We start from the raw sequence: 13,477 nt of genomic DNA on the forward strand, positions 1-13,477 counted from the left end.
CAGAGCGAGGCGTCTAATCTAACTGCTGGCGGTTGTTGTTCTTTCTTTGTTTGCTTTTATCGTAACCACCGGGGACGACAGAACGGGTACACCCCTCTTCACCAAGCCGCTCAACAAGGCCACACTCACATCATCAACGTTCTTCTCCAACACGGGGCCAAGCCCAACGCCATCACCACTGTAAGTCTGTGAAGCGCCAGCGGGAACTTGTTTCCCTGGACGCTCCTGTTCTTTCCTTTCTTAGGGGCTGCGTTTTGGTGAAAGTATTCCTCGTACAGCTGGTTGTCAGATGTGTAAATGCGACTTCCTCTTCTTTTCCTTAGCCTCTTAAGGCAGTTCAGATCAGATCTAACTCGCTAAGCTAAACGTGCGGGTGGGGACATCAGAACTGGGACTTTTTTTAAGATTTAGACCCAAATTTCTGTCCCACACTCCACCGGATCTGGTCCGTGTTCTTCCTGAGTTCGCTGGTGTTAATGTCTCCTCAAAGACCGTCAATAACCTCTGGCATGGCTCCTTCTCCGCAGTCAGCCAGGAATGCAACTGTCCTATTTCATGTGGATGTTGTTATTAGTCACCTCTGATTGAGTAATCTTTCGAACGCAGCCAGAATGTCCCAAACTGGTGTCATTCCCCAGAGCGGATCAGGTTTCCGTGTACGTGTATTGTGCATGCTTAAATCAGCACTGGCGCCCTCTTTGGTCCTGGAATGATCACGTTGCGTAATGTGCTGTGAAGTTATCCAAAATAGCGGTTTATGCACCTGATAAAGCACCAGCACCAGCTAGTGCTTTCGGTCCTCGTGTTGGGGCTGTCGTGCCCAAATCTAACCCAGATCCGGGGAGGGGGCAGAGGGGGCGGGGGGTGGGTTCAAGGCCATGTCTTTACTGCACGGTTTGCGTGCCTTCGCAGGTACTAGTTGTGGTCGTGTCCACACCTAGCAATCTCTAGCTTGAGATAAGGGAGAATTTCAACCCGAGGGGTCTGGCAGGGGTATATGGGAGCGGGATAGGAGCACTTAATGCGCAAGTGACAGTAAAAATCAAATTCTTTGTGCCGTGAAGATGCTAATCTATGCATTTTGTGCTGCTAATCCACACTGTGTTGCTTCAGGGTTGCTGAGCTAGACTAATCCAGAGGAACTTAAATTATAGATAACTAAAGCCACTTCTGAAGTAGAGAGAAGCCCTCAGGCTGATGTCCTGCACGCAGTCCGTGGTGTCACAAGAGAAATCATTACCGCAAAGAGCGGTACGGTGGCTTTCCCTGATTCCCCAAGTAGGCCAACGTGCTTTCCTTTGGTTCAGCGCAAAAGAACATAGAGCAGTTCCATGTAGGGCTCTTTACAAAGAATCGCGGGACACGTCCCTTCCTCCCCTCCCCACGTTGAGTGACACAGGGACTGTGGACTGCCAGTGTTCCAGGTGATGAAACGGAGGTGAATAGGCCTAACCGCTTCCCAAATTCCCATTTTAATGTCCATTTGATGAATGGCACATCCGTATACCGTGGACATTTAAACTGCAAATGAATTTATTTAAGTGGCAATTAATTCCGCACCCCCAAGCCTTATATAGGTGGGGTTTGTGTTTGTTAAGTCATCGGCTTTTGTATACTTTTGCTGGATGCCCATTTTTGTTGTAAGGAGGGATAGAAATGTACGTGGACAACACAGCTGCAATCTTGTATTCCCCAAAGAGGGAATTGTGCTTGATAAGGATTTAACAGTTGTCAAATGGGAAGTGAAACTGTAACGTTTTAAAAGTCTTTTTTTAGAAGAGTGTTTCTGGTGTCGAGCCCTTCGTGCAAAATAAAACCTGAACTTCTGCAGCCAAGACACGTTCTGTACCGTGAAATCTGAGCACGGAAGGGTTAAACCGTGCGGCACTTTTTTTTTTTTTTTTTTTTTTATTTGGCGTAGCAGGCAGATGTAAGTGTGTTGTGTTACCATGGTAATCAGGGCTATAGTCTTAAAGAAGTTACAAAGACAGAGTCAGATGTAAGGGTGAAAAAAAAAAAAAACAAAAAAAAAACAAAAACCCAACCCAGTGATTTTTCCTAGGCTGCGCCTTGTTTTGGATGGAAATGCTGGCTCATGCAGTGTTGAGAGTGATCTCATTGGTTCCCATCACAATCCTCCCTCTCAGCGCGCTCCCTCTCTCCCCTTCTCTCTTCTCTCCTCAGAATGGTAACACCGCCTTAGCCATCGCGAGGCGTCTGGGATACATCTCAGTGGTCGATACGCTGAAGGTTGTAACGGAGGAGATTACCACCACCACAACTGTGAGTCGCAGACGCGTTAAAATGTCTCTCTTCTTTATGCAGAGTGTTGTCTTTCTCTTCTTCCCTCAGACTCTCCATGTATCTCTCTCCCTATTTTTTTTCTACCTTCCCCCCCCTCACCCCCTCCCCCTGCCCCTTTCTGTGGGATTTTTGCAAAAGGTGCTACAACGCTTCCAGTGTATCTTGCAAGCATGTGGCAGTGTGTGCGACACAACAGGCTCCACTGAGCTAGGGAACAAAATCTGTGTGCTTAAACAACTATTCAAAAGCAGACTAAAACTTCTTTCTCCATACGGGTCTGAGCTGCAAACCCAAACTTTCCAGAAGTTTGTGCGTTGTTGTTTAGACCCTCTCCCCTGTTTCTCTTTTCACCTCTCCTTTTCACTCCGTCCTGACACTTCCACACTTTTTGACGCCTCCTGGGGCACCGCCACAGCGAGTACCAGCCGTGGGCTGGTGCCAAGCTTAGTGATGCTCGCTAGATGGCTCCGAATCACATCCCGCGCCTTTTCACTCGAGTCACTCTCAGCTCAAATAGAGCCCGTTTTTCCAAAATACGGAAGACTCTTTCCGTATGTGCTCGGTCCTCCCAGTCCTCCCCGCTCTTGGTAGGCTGGGTTTTGACTTCGGGGTTCACGAAGAGTGCGTGCTGAACTTCGGCAAGGTGGTACTGTTGCTTTAAGCCAGGAAAAATGGATGTATTCTGACAGTCCGGGAGGGGAAGGGTTTCTCTCCTTGGACTTTTTACCTCCCATCTACAAATGTTTCAGCAGGCAGGCAGGGAGAACATTAGAAATAGCGCATCATTTCAGAAATTAATTTTAATTTCAGTTTCCGTTACTGCATTTTATCTTGAAACACTGTTGTACGGTGATGCTTTTTTTTTTTTTTTATTAAATGCAAGGAAGATTAGCCGTCTTAAAAAACCTATCAGATCTAGGCGTCATTTAGAAGCTGAGAGCCATAAAAATCCACAGATTACTTAAAAGATGCCACTACTCAGTCAGGGAGAGGGATGGAAGAAGAGAAGAAATCCAAAGTCTTTTGTAAAGAAACGGGAAAATAATGTTGATTTTGTCGCACGCTGACAGCAAGTCCCACTGATATTAACCCAGGAAGATGCAAAAAAAGTAGCATGACATAAGGTTACAAATAGAGTGAGCCATAATTTATTAATGACCTGCAAAGATCAGACTGAGTCAGGTTTGGAAAAGAAATTCCAGCATAATTCCAGAAGTCTCTGAAGAAAGACTGTGTGGTTTTGTCGTGATGTGTTTTGCGTTCTTGTCTAACCATACGGCACATCACACGTGGATATGCCTAAGCACGTGTGCGTCTATTCAGAGATTTAGAAAAATAAAACCGAGGTAAAATTTTTCAGCAGACTTTAGCGCTTTTCCAAAGGATGGGTTTTTAGCCTGAGACGCCACCGTGCCTGTTCCCCGTGCTGTGTCCTGCCACCCTTTTTTCCGTTTATGGCCTTATGGAAGTTGTTAACTTCCTTTTTGATCGTGCACCGTGTTGCACTGTGGAGCCTCGTACCTTGTCACGCGTAAGCATTAGATGCTTTGTAATAGCGGGGATTACGCTACGAAAGGACACCTGCGAGTTATTTGTGTTGGGTAAGTGTTTCGTTAAACTTTGAGACTACTGGATTTTTCTAGCAGATTCCAGGTGCTTGGGGTTTAGGACTGAAGCCGATACCGAACCGTACTTGCGCAGTCGGCCTCTAACGCTCGCACGCAAGAGACGCCTGAAATCTTGAACTGTGGCTGTGTACAAAGCACTGCTTTTTAAAAGTCAGGTGGGAACTCTCAATAAACTCAGCAGGTTTTTTTCATCCGTGAATTCGTACCTTGGGGATGTATAGAATCCAAACCGCTGGTGGCGTCGTTCAGGGTGGGGGAACGTTGATAGAACATCATTTAGGAGGAGTCCTAACAAGGAGGGATAAATAACAGGCACTCCGAGGCACTCCCTGCAATAAAATCCTCCAGATGGTGAGGTTGGTGTTGCCAAACCACAACGCAGCATTTAGCGCTGGGGGTGGGGGGGGGAAGGCGCTGTCACCATAGCTACTTGGTTCCCCGAGGTTGTAGCTGAGCGACGCGTGGAGGATGTTAGGCAGGCTGATGCTTTATTGATATTCAAGTCACCGGCGTTTGAGATGAGGGAAAGATCGCCGGTGCCAAAGCCTTTGCTCTAACTCTGAGCAAATTTTCCTCTTATTTGCATTAGTCTTATTATCACTGGAGCCACGTGACTCTAAAGCAATAGAGAGAGTAAAGTGCACTTCTTTTTACTCCGGCTGGAGATGAATGGGAAATAAATCAGACTAAGCCAGACTTTCAAAGGTTGGCTGTGCAATTAAGGTTTGGGGTATTTATACAAAGAGGCACAGTACTCCTGTGGACAGCTGAATATATGAGGAGCTTTGAGGTTGTTTACGGTATACTGCTGTGGAGTAAGTCGTCGCTGAATGCACGCATAGGTTCATACACCTGACATATAGATCTGAGTTATTCTGTGCCACCGGCTGAAAATCTGGTTTTACGATGGGAGGCTTAAATACAGAAGCCTGAAGCAAAGCGCAGAATTGCATTCCCAGTGGCACTACGCAGGAGGGAGTTCGAGAAACACCTGTTGGGCAGTTTCCAGAGCGAGCCGTTCGTGGGGGCTAGATAGTGGATTTGGAATTTTGAGAGTATTTGGCATTCCTCCTGTGCCCATCGACTAAAAAAAATATTCTAGTATTATATCAAAAAAATCGTTTGAAAACATCAATTCACAGTTTCTCGTGGGAATTGACGTAGAACTAATGATTCTTGCCGAGTTCGTTGTTCCGCAGGTAGCCTCACGGAGATTTTGTTCTGCTGAAACGTGCACGCACACGCTCTTGAGTCTGTTTTCCAAACGTTGTTTTCAGTTGTTAAATTACGTAATAATTTTTCCCTGACCGAAGGGAAAATCGGGAGGTAAACGAAGCATCAATACTTCTCTGTCAATAAATAACGATGTCTGAGAGTCTTAGTCAGAGACCACATCGGTGTTACGCAGGGGCCTGGAAAGGCCTGATTTATAAATAAATTGGTACCATGATAAATAGCATACCCACATACAGCGCTTTCCGCTTCACTTAAAATACATACAGCCCCCTTTACCTGGCTTTATTTCTTTAGCCCAGTGTGTTAAATTTTAGGGTTTTTTAAAATTATGGTGTATTTGTTAACTCACTGCTGTATTGTTGAGGAGACGAGGCCAGCATCACCTGAACGATGGCGTCCTCCCCATCTGTCATCGCTGGCTTTGTCACCGTTGACATTTCTATCCGAGGAAAGCCCTGGGAATGCCGGGGAGGGGGAAGTCAGACGCTCGGTGAATATAAACTAATTTTCAATATGAAAACCACTGTGACGGAAAGAATTAATTGCTTTGAATCACGGGTAAGAGTGAATTTAAGGCCGCCTAATTGGGATTGCCATTTGAAGCAAAGGGCATCGCTCTTTCCCGGTACCTCAGGAGGGTGAATTGAAAACGTCCGTCACAGTTAAATGTACTTCAAAAACGTGAAGCAGACTTTTAAAACAAATTTCCAAAGTATCACGCTGTTGGCGACTTTGGTATTTATAAAATTGCAGTGTCTTATAATAATCAAGAATGCTATCTTTGTTAGAAGTAAAGAAGTATAAAACAGAATCTTTAGTTAGAACTAAAGAAGTATAAAATACCTAGTACGTTTTGTGCAACAATTTTTGTCTCCACTGCTTGATATCGATGGGCGTTTTCCCAAAAGCGCGTGGCATCAGGGCCTCGGGATTTCCCTGACGTTAATTGTCCCGCAGATTGTGTGCTCTGTCACTACTTCTGCATGTGACGTTGATTTATCCTTGGTAGATACCATCCACGTTGATTTATCCTTGGTAGACACCATCCACGTTGATTTATCCTTGGTAGACACCATCCACCGTAGGGAGCGAAGCTCTGCCGTGGCGGGAGTTTCACGGCCTCCTGCCATTCCCCTCCGTGCCGGGGGGGTCACATCGGCTCCTACGTACCTTACTGGGCGATGTGTGGGTGCCCCAGTTCGGCTGACTGGCAGCAGGTCTGGGTGGAGTCAGGGAAACGCTGATTTTTCTCTTGTGACTGATGCCTTTCGGATCACTGCTCGTATTTTAAGTCCTTGGCATTTCGTCTCCTGTATTGTAACACACCGAAGAGTTTCCTGCAGGCAGCTTTTTTCACACCTTGGCGCTTCCTACAGTTTCTTTCGTTATGTTCTTCGTCTCCTTCTCCAGTGCGTATCTCGATGCTAAAAGGATGTCCCCGTTCCTGATTCGGCGCCCCTGAACATCTTCTGTTCCCAAAATCCTCCCGTGTTCGCCTTCTCTGTGCTCTCACACTGAAAGAGCGTCCTCCCAGCGGACCTTGATCCACGCTTGCCTTGGATCGCAATATTTTAAGCTTTTATATATATCAGAATCTTCAAATAACTTCCCCCCCGCCCCCCCCCCCCGGGTATATACGAGATTTGGGGGACTATACACGATTTATGAAAAGGATATCATTAATATGCAGTGTAGTCACTTTTTTTGGAGGGGGGGGGAGAAATGTTTCAAGCGGCCTGTGTAAATCCTTCACATCTTTTTTTTTTAAGCTGAAAAATTTCGCATCATTCATAACTTCATTTCCAAATGCTTTACGATTTAATAATTTCCATATGCCACATAGAGCTTTCTGAAGCTCTTCTGTAGACATTACCTAATTCATTTAAAAACCATCTTGGAAACATTGAGCTGAATTGTTCTACATGCACCATTTATAAATAAATTTGCAGAGAGCTTTCTTTCCTTTTCATTTCTTCCTCTGACCAGCTCATTATCTTTATTTTTCTGTACTTTTCTGCCAGAGTAAATGTTACCTTATACAGCACTGAGAATAGGAGCTTCTGGAGTAAAGACGAAAGCTAAAGCTGGGGGAAGGGGAAAACGCGTTGTAAAATGTCTCAGCAGATCCCACTGCTGTTACTGTTGAAAATATGCTGCTGTCAACTTTGCTGCTTCTTTTGGTGTTTAACCGGACGATTGATGATTCTGTCTCTGCAGACCGTAACAGAGAAGCACAAGCTAAATGTCCCTGAGACAATGACCGAGGTGCTGGATGTTTCGGATGAAGAAGGTGAGCAACTTTGCTAAGTTCCTATCCCATATCGCTTGCGGAACCAGTCATACAGGCTCAAGGGAGCTGCTTAAGTACTTGGACATCCTTGTTTTGCAGTGCTTGAAACAAAGTTCTGCCTAATGGCCTTTTTTCAACGAGGTAGTCATTACGGCATTTGAATGAAGATGCCAAAAGTTCACCCAAAGCCAAATCCCGGACCCCTACATCCTTTTCAGGAAAAGCTTATCTGAACCAGATCAACGAATAAGAGCATTTTCCCCACTTCAGATTTTAAAATTTAAATGTAGAGCTGTCCCAAAGCTGGGCGCGACCCTCCCATCGAGAGGAATTCGAGCCGTGCATGTTTTGGATCAAGGCCACCTATTTCAGATCCATACGTCTGGGAGTTCCGCCTGATGGGAAACATTTGCGTAAGGAGATGCATAAGGCGGAAGGTGAGGAAGGCCGTTCCCTTGAGGGAGCTTTTGGCGCAGAGGAATCGCGGGTAGATACGGCCTGACGTACAGTCGCGACGCGCCAGTAAGTTCGGCACTTTGGTTTCAGAGCCTATTGTACGTACAGCCGGGAGGCAGACGGCGTGGCTGAGCCCCAAGACAAATCTGTGAACTTCCGGAGGGACTGATAAAATACCGCAGTTTTATACAGCCCAGAATTAGGGAAATAGCTTAGAAACATCCCTTTCTGAAAGTTCACAAAGGACTTGTTGCCACTTTTAATGGCAGCGGCATCTGATAAATACACGCAACGTTGGCAAGAGTTTTCAAAGTTCCTTTTTACTCTTGGCAGTGTTAATATTACAGTATCTTACATATGCCGTTTTACGGGTGTTATTATCTCCTGCAAATAATTTGTAGGGTGACTAATTTCCAAAAAATCCTGGGGATTTAGGAACACAGGTTAAGAGGGATGGTTGTTTTTTTTTTTTTTCTTTTACAAAAAAAAAACCCCACAAATGCGCTTGTGGTTCTGAATGGTGCTGGAAGTTAATGGCATTTATGTTCCTGAACTGCTTGTGTTACTTTTCAAAATGGGATTTATGCTGATAAATGAGTTACGCTCTTGAGAAAATATGACGTTTAGGCTCCAGACGCTGCTTTTTTCCTTTTTGTTTTGGGTTTGTTTTTTCTTTATTAATTTATTTATTTATTTAATTCTTGCAAAGCTGCAAGCGAAAGCAAACAAGTATGATTCAAAAGAAATTATTTTCTGCCGCATCATGCTCCGTGAAATTATTTCTCTCGGGCATGTTTTTGCTACATTTTCTCGGTTTGCAAAACGTTCGACTGCTTGTGTAATTATTGTGACAAATGGCCTTTAAATTGCTTGTAGCCTTATGATGGCTTTGTTTTCTCCCAGTCTTTCGAAGTACCGTTTAACCGTCTTCAAATTCACGAGGCCTCGGCTGTCTTTCTGCTTCTAGAGGCTTAATACAGAGCGTTTCTTTTTCTCAAACCAATTTGTATGTTGTACAGCCTTTAAGCACTCTGATGACGAGCGCTTCAGCGATGGTGAAGCATATAATGGCACAGGTGCTGTTAGCAGCAGCTCGTGGAGTAAGACTTACAAACTTTCTCTTTTTGTTTAACTCGGTTTGCTTTTTCTTTTTTTTTTTTTTTTTTTTGTGTTGAAGCAACGTGAATTTGCTTAATCTGGGTGCCTAACACTGCTCCTTTTCGTTACTTTGGAAGCGTGACCGGGCGTGTGTTTCTTGAAAGGTGGGAGGAAGAAGGGAAGCCGGAAAAAAATCTGAGATTTATTACTTGTATCTTGAATAGGTTGGCAGAACTTAACTGTGGCCGTGCAGCATGACTAATGCTCTCCGGTGCTTTGAATTAACATTCTCTGCTTCCTCTTACCATCCGACACCCCCTGTTTGTCGTCGGCCAGCAGGCGCGATGCGGGCACGGCACACGGCTGCTCCAGGCCGGTCACCCTGCTGCAGCGTGCCCAGCAGGTCGCTCACGCTTCAAACACCATTGTCCTCGTAAAAGCCGTTTCTACAGGCGAAACGAGTCAGGATGTTGTGAAAATTCCTGACGTGGATGGTAGTACTTGTTACAGGAACTTAAAATAGCTGGGGGCGGGAAGACTGCGGGACTTTTTTAATGGAAGGGGATGAACCTTTTAGTGATGGTGTAGTCTTTGGAAGAGGCCAGCAATAAGGTTTGTGTCGTGTTGTGTTCTTAGCCGCTTTAAAGTGACGTAAGGTGTTCTGAAATAAATTAATGCGACATGGTAAACCTGCCGGCTGTAAGCATGTAATTATAAAGGTGAACACGTGAAGAGTACTTGAGCGAATAAGTGTTACGGGTCCCATCGTGGAGCTCGTTCATCACTGGTGACAAGCATTTTGCATTTTGCCTGGGAAGCGGTGATACTGCATGATTGTATGCTGTTACATTAATAATGTAATATTCATATCCCTAAAACAAATTGAAGTGCAACACCCAGTCTTAGCAGTATAAAATAAAGGACCGTATAATCTATCAAATAGCTCGGCTTGGTATGTCAAGTCCTGCTCTGCGTGGCCTATTTTAAAATATTTTGGCCGGACTGACCGTCCCGCTAATTCTTCTTTAATTTTCATACAGCATTTTTATGCCTAGCAATTGTATTATTATTCAGAATTCCTTACCGCTTGCTGCACCTGTAAAAAAAAAAAATCTTTCCTTTGAACAGAACCAGATTATATTTTGTATTTAAAATTGCATTTTTTTTTTTTTTTTTCCAAATTGGATTACTGGTTTTTAGGTGATCAGTATCAGAGTTAAGCACAGAAGCAGGTGTGCGTTGTCAGGGAAAGAGAAACACCCGCGCCAATAGCAGCCTAGGTGAAGTTGGGTTCGTAAGCTTTTGTGCAAGGATCAAGGAAAAAGGGGGAAAAAAAAGGCTACCTCATAGGCCGGCAAAAACACGATTCTAGAAAAATCCTGCTTCATCTGCTGTAAGCCTGTTCCATGGTCCTACGCGTAGCAGGTATTCTGTGGCACTAATACATCTTCCCTGCTTTGTGACCGTCAGGGCCAAAGATGTGTCAGCACAGTTTTATGAAGCAGTTTATTCATACGCCGCGGAAATACGCACGTGCACGTGTGTGTTACCGCTACTTAGTCTTGGTTTGTACCATAGTCTACCAGGAAGACTACGTAAGGGTAATCGTCCATCGTTACTTGCTCAGCGCCATGCCCGGATGTAGTAAAGTCCCTGTTCAGGAGGTGATGGCCTGATCTTGCAAAAAAGATTGAGACGCGCTTCTCCATAAGGCTGGGGATTACGCTACAGATTCCCGCAGGCCTGGCTGGGATGTGGCTTCCGAAACACGCGTCCGTGCCAGCAGAAATGCTTGGCGTGGATGGACTTGCGCTAAAAAAACGGCGCGTTTTTAGCACCGCGTCTGGCTTAGCCGTTCGGTATTGCTAAAAAGCTTCGTTCCTTTAAAGCTGTTGCCACAAACGAAACAATTTGCACCTGAGGGATCCTTACAGCGGTGAAGGGCAATTAGAGCAAAGCATCTTGCGAAACGCATTTCAGTGACATCTGCAGAATTAGTGACCTTAAGCACAAGCAGATGTTTCTGTTAGGGCTGAGTCAGCGTAGACACACAGGAAGATCTAGAAAAGCCAGGAACCTTTTTAGTGTATTCTCCCCTGTGTTAATATTGCGTTGAGGAGCATGTTGCTGCTCCTCTGCCCATTCCACGCGTTATTTTTGTGGCGCGAGAGCTGTACGAGCTGCCGATGGTTTATCTTTGTGACGCCCGTCTGAGCCAGTACAGTAAGTGTGGTGCCCTGTGTAGAGGATACGAGGCCAACCAGTAAAATAGGTTGTGGAAGAGCTCTCCTCTGTGTCTCTTTGGGCCGCCTCATCTCCTGCTCTCTCAATTTTCAAAAGCTCCGGTTTCACCGTCTCTTTGAGACTTAAGTTCTGGCTGCTGCAAGAAGTTCTCCTAGCTCTAACCACACGTTCCCACATCCTCCAGTACGTCAGCACAAGCGTTTCACCCTGTGGTGAAGCAGCCCAGAGAACTGATCTGTCTGAAAATTAGTCTCTCTGTTTGCTCCGACAAGTTGTTTTTCGGCCAGACGACTTTTGCTGGCAGGAGGAAGGGAATAGAAAGGCTGAAGCAGAAGGTGAGGCACCATGTATTTTTGACTGGTCGTGTCCGTCCAATCTCAATCTGTCTTTAAAGCAACTGACCATTATTCCCACTCGCGATCGATAAAAAACGGTTGCTTGTACGTTTACATTGACCTTAAGTAGCTAAAGATTTTATGGCTGCTGACAGAACTTAGAGATATTTTGTGGTCGAAGCGAGCTCTGCCAAGGCAGAGGAGCGTTACCCACCCGCGGGCAGCAAGGCCTCTCGGGCTGCTGTTCCCTGGAACGACGTGGCTCTGAAGGATGGCTTGCGTGTCAGCGCGTGAGGTTTTACAAATATTTTTAAAAGCGCGACATAAAAGAAGCGGTATTTGCCGCGTGAATTTCACGAGGGCAAAATGAGTAAATACTCCGTATCCTCAGGAAGAAGGAAAAGACTTTCCCGCCCCCCCCTTCCACTCCTTTCACGTCAGTGCATGCGGAGTCTTGGCCAGCAGGTTTGTTGGGAGTCGTAGATAATCTGTACTAGACCAGGCTTTCCTTCCTTACTGCCCAACGTGTTCCATATTGTGAGGAGATTTCCTGTTGCATGGGAAATATTTACCCGGTTTAGGGGGAATTTTCCTCTTCCATGAGAAGAAAGCAGCGTTCTCCTTTGAACGCACGGGATTTAGGGGGAATCTTCCTCTTCCATGAGAAGAAAGCAGCATTCTCCTTTGAACGCATGGGATTTAGGGGGGATCTTCCTCTTCTATGAGAAGAAAGCAGCGTTCTCCTTTGAACGCACGGGATTTAGGGGGAATCTTCCTCTTCCATGAGAAGAAAGCAGCGTTCTCCTTTGAAGGCACGGGATTTAGGGGGAATCTTCCTCTTCCATGAGAAGAAAGCAGCGTTCTCCTTTGAACGCATGGGATTTAGGGGGGATCTTCCTCTTCCGTGAGAAGAAAGCAGCGTTCTCCTTTGAACGCACGGGATTTAGGGGGGATCTTCCTCTTCCGTGAGAAGAAAGCAGCGTTCTCCTTTGAAGGCATGGGATTTAGGGGGGATCTTCCTCTTCTATGAGAAGAAAGCAGCGTTCTCCTTTGAAGGCACGGGATTTAGGGGGAATCTTCCTCTTCCATGAGAAGAAAGCAGCGTTCTCATTTGCTTCACCTTCTGTCGTTCAGCAAGTGCTGCACTGAGTTGCGGATAGCTGACGTGCTGATTCATCTTAAGTCCTGTATCTATATATGAAGCCGTACATGAAACTCTGCTTTCCCGACTGGCTAAAAATAAAGCAATTTTAAAGCATTAGCAAAACCGTAATTCAGGGAAACTTCTACTTGGGGGAGCATTAAATACAGGATTGACTTTAGGGAAGTGAAGGTGTCCAAGGAAAGTGTCAGAGAAACTCTGCAGTAGACGTTCCTTTAAAGATGCTTCAGGACTTACATATTCCATAAAAAAATACGTGCTTGCCGTAGCTGTCCCTTCTCCATCTGTTGCTTTTGAGGAGCAGCACTTATGTGGGGAGCTGTAGACGTATCTGCGCACTGCAGAGAAAACAATAATTTTGGCAAACTCACGTAACTGTATCTGGCTTTAAAAACATCTATTAAAAGCAATTTCTAGCAGTTTCTATCACAGCCCTCTTTTTTTTTTTTTCCTTGTTTTGTTTAAACTCTTGACTATATTTTCTCTATGCTGTGTTAGAAACAATTCCAGAGCAATTTTTCCTACAGCAATTGTATTTTGCACTTCCCTGGTGTAGCGGGAGACCTACAGGAGTGGTGGGAGCCGCCTTTGTTGGGGCTGCCCTAAAGGCGTTGACTCTGGCGATGCATACCCGGAGCGGTGCGGTGGAAATTCTCAAACCGCTTTCTCGATCAAACATTTGCGTAGCTCCCTGATATCAGGGGACAATTAATTTCAGGGAAGG

The 13,477-nt window shown here is 45.4% G+C and overlaps 1 protein-coding gene across 6 annotated transcripts in view; it reads left to right on the top strand.

Annotated features, from left to right (window-relative positions):
• ANK2 (ankyrin 2) overlaps nt 1-13,477 on the top strand; it is a 244,781-nt gene that overhangs the window by 159,500 nt on the left and 71,804 nt on the right. For 5 of the 6 annotated variants that reach the window (XM_063337148.1, XM_063337149.1, XM_063337150.1 and 2 more), the window contains 3 exons: nt 82-180; nt 2,185-2,283; nt 7,386-7,458. In XM_063337148.1, coding sequence (XP_063193218.1) covers nt 82-180; nt 2,185-2,283; nt 7,386-7,458 — 271 coding nt within the window. Of the gene's footprint in view, nt 1-81; nt 181-2,184; nt 2,284-7,385; nt 7,459-8,933; nt 9,015-13,477 lie in introns of all 6 variants that reach the window. The other variant, XM_063337147.1, reaches the window with a different exon arrangement.

The sequence above is a fragment of the Chroicocephalus ridibundus genome, chromosome 5, assembly GCF_963924245.1.
Source record: "Chroicocephalus ridibundus chromosome 5, bChrRid1.1, whole genome shotgun sequence".
Taxonomy (NCBI): domain Eukaryota; kingdom Metazoa; phylum Chordata; class Aves; order Charadriiformes; family Laridae; genus Chroicocephalus; species Chroicocephalus ridibundus.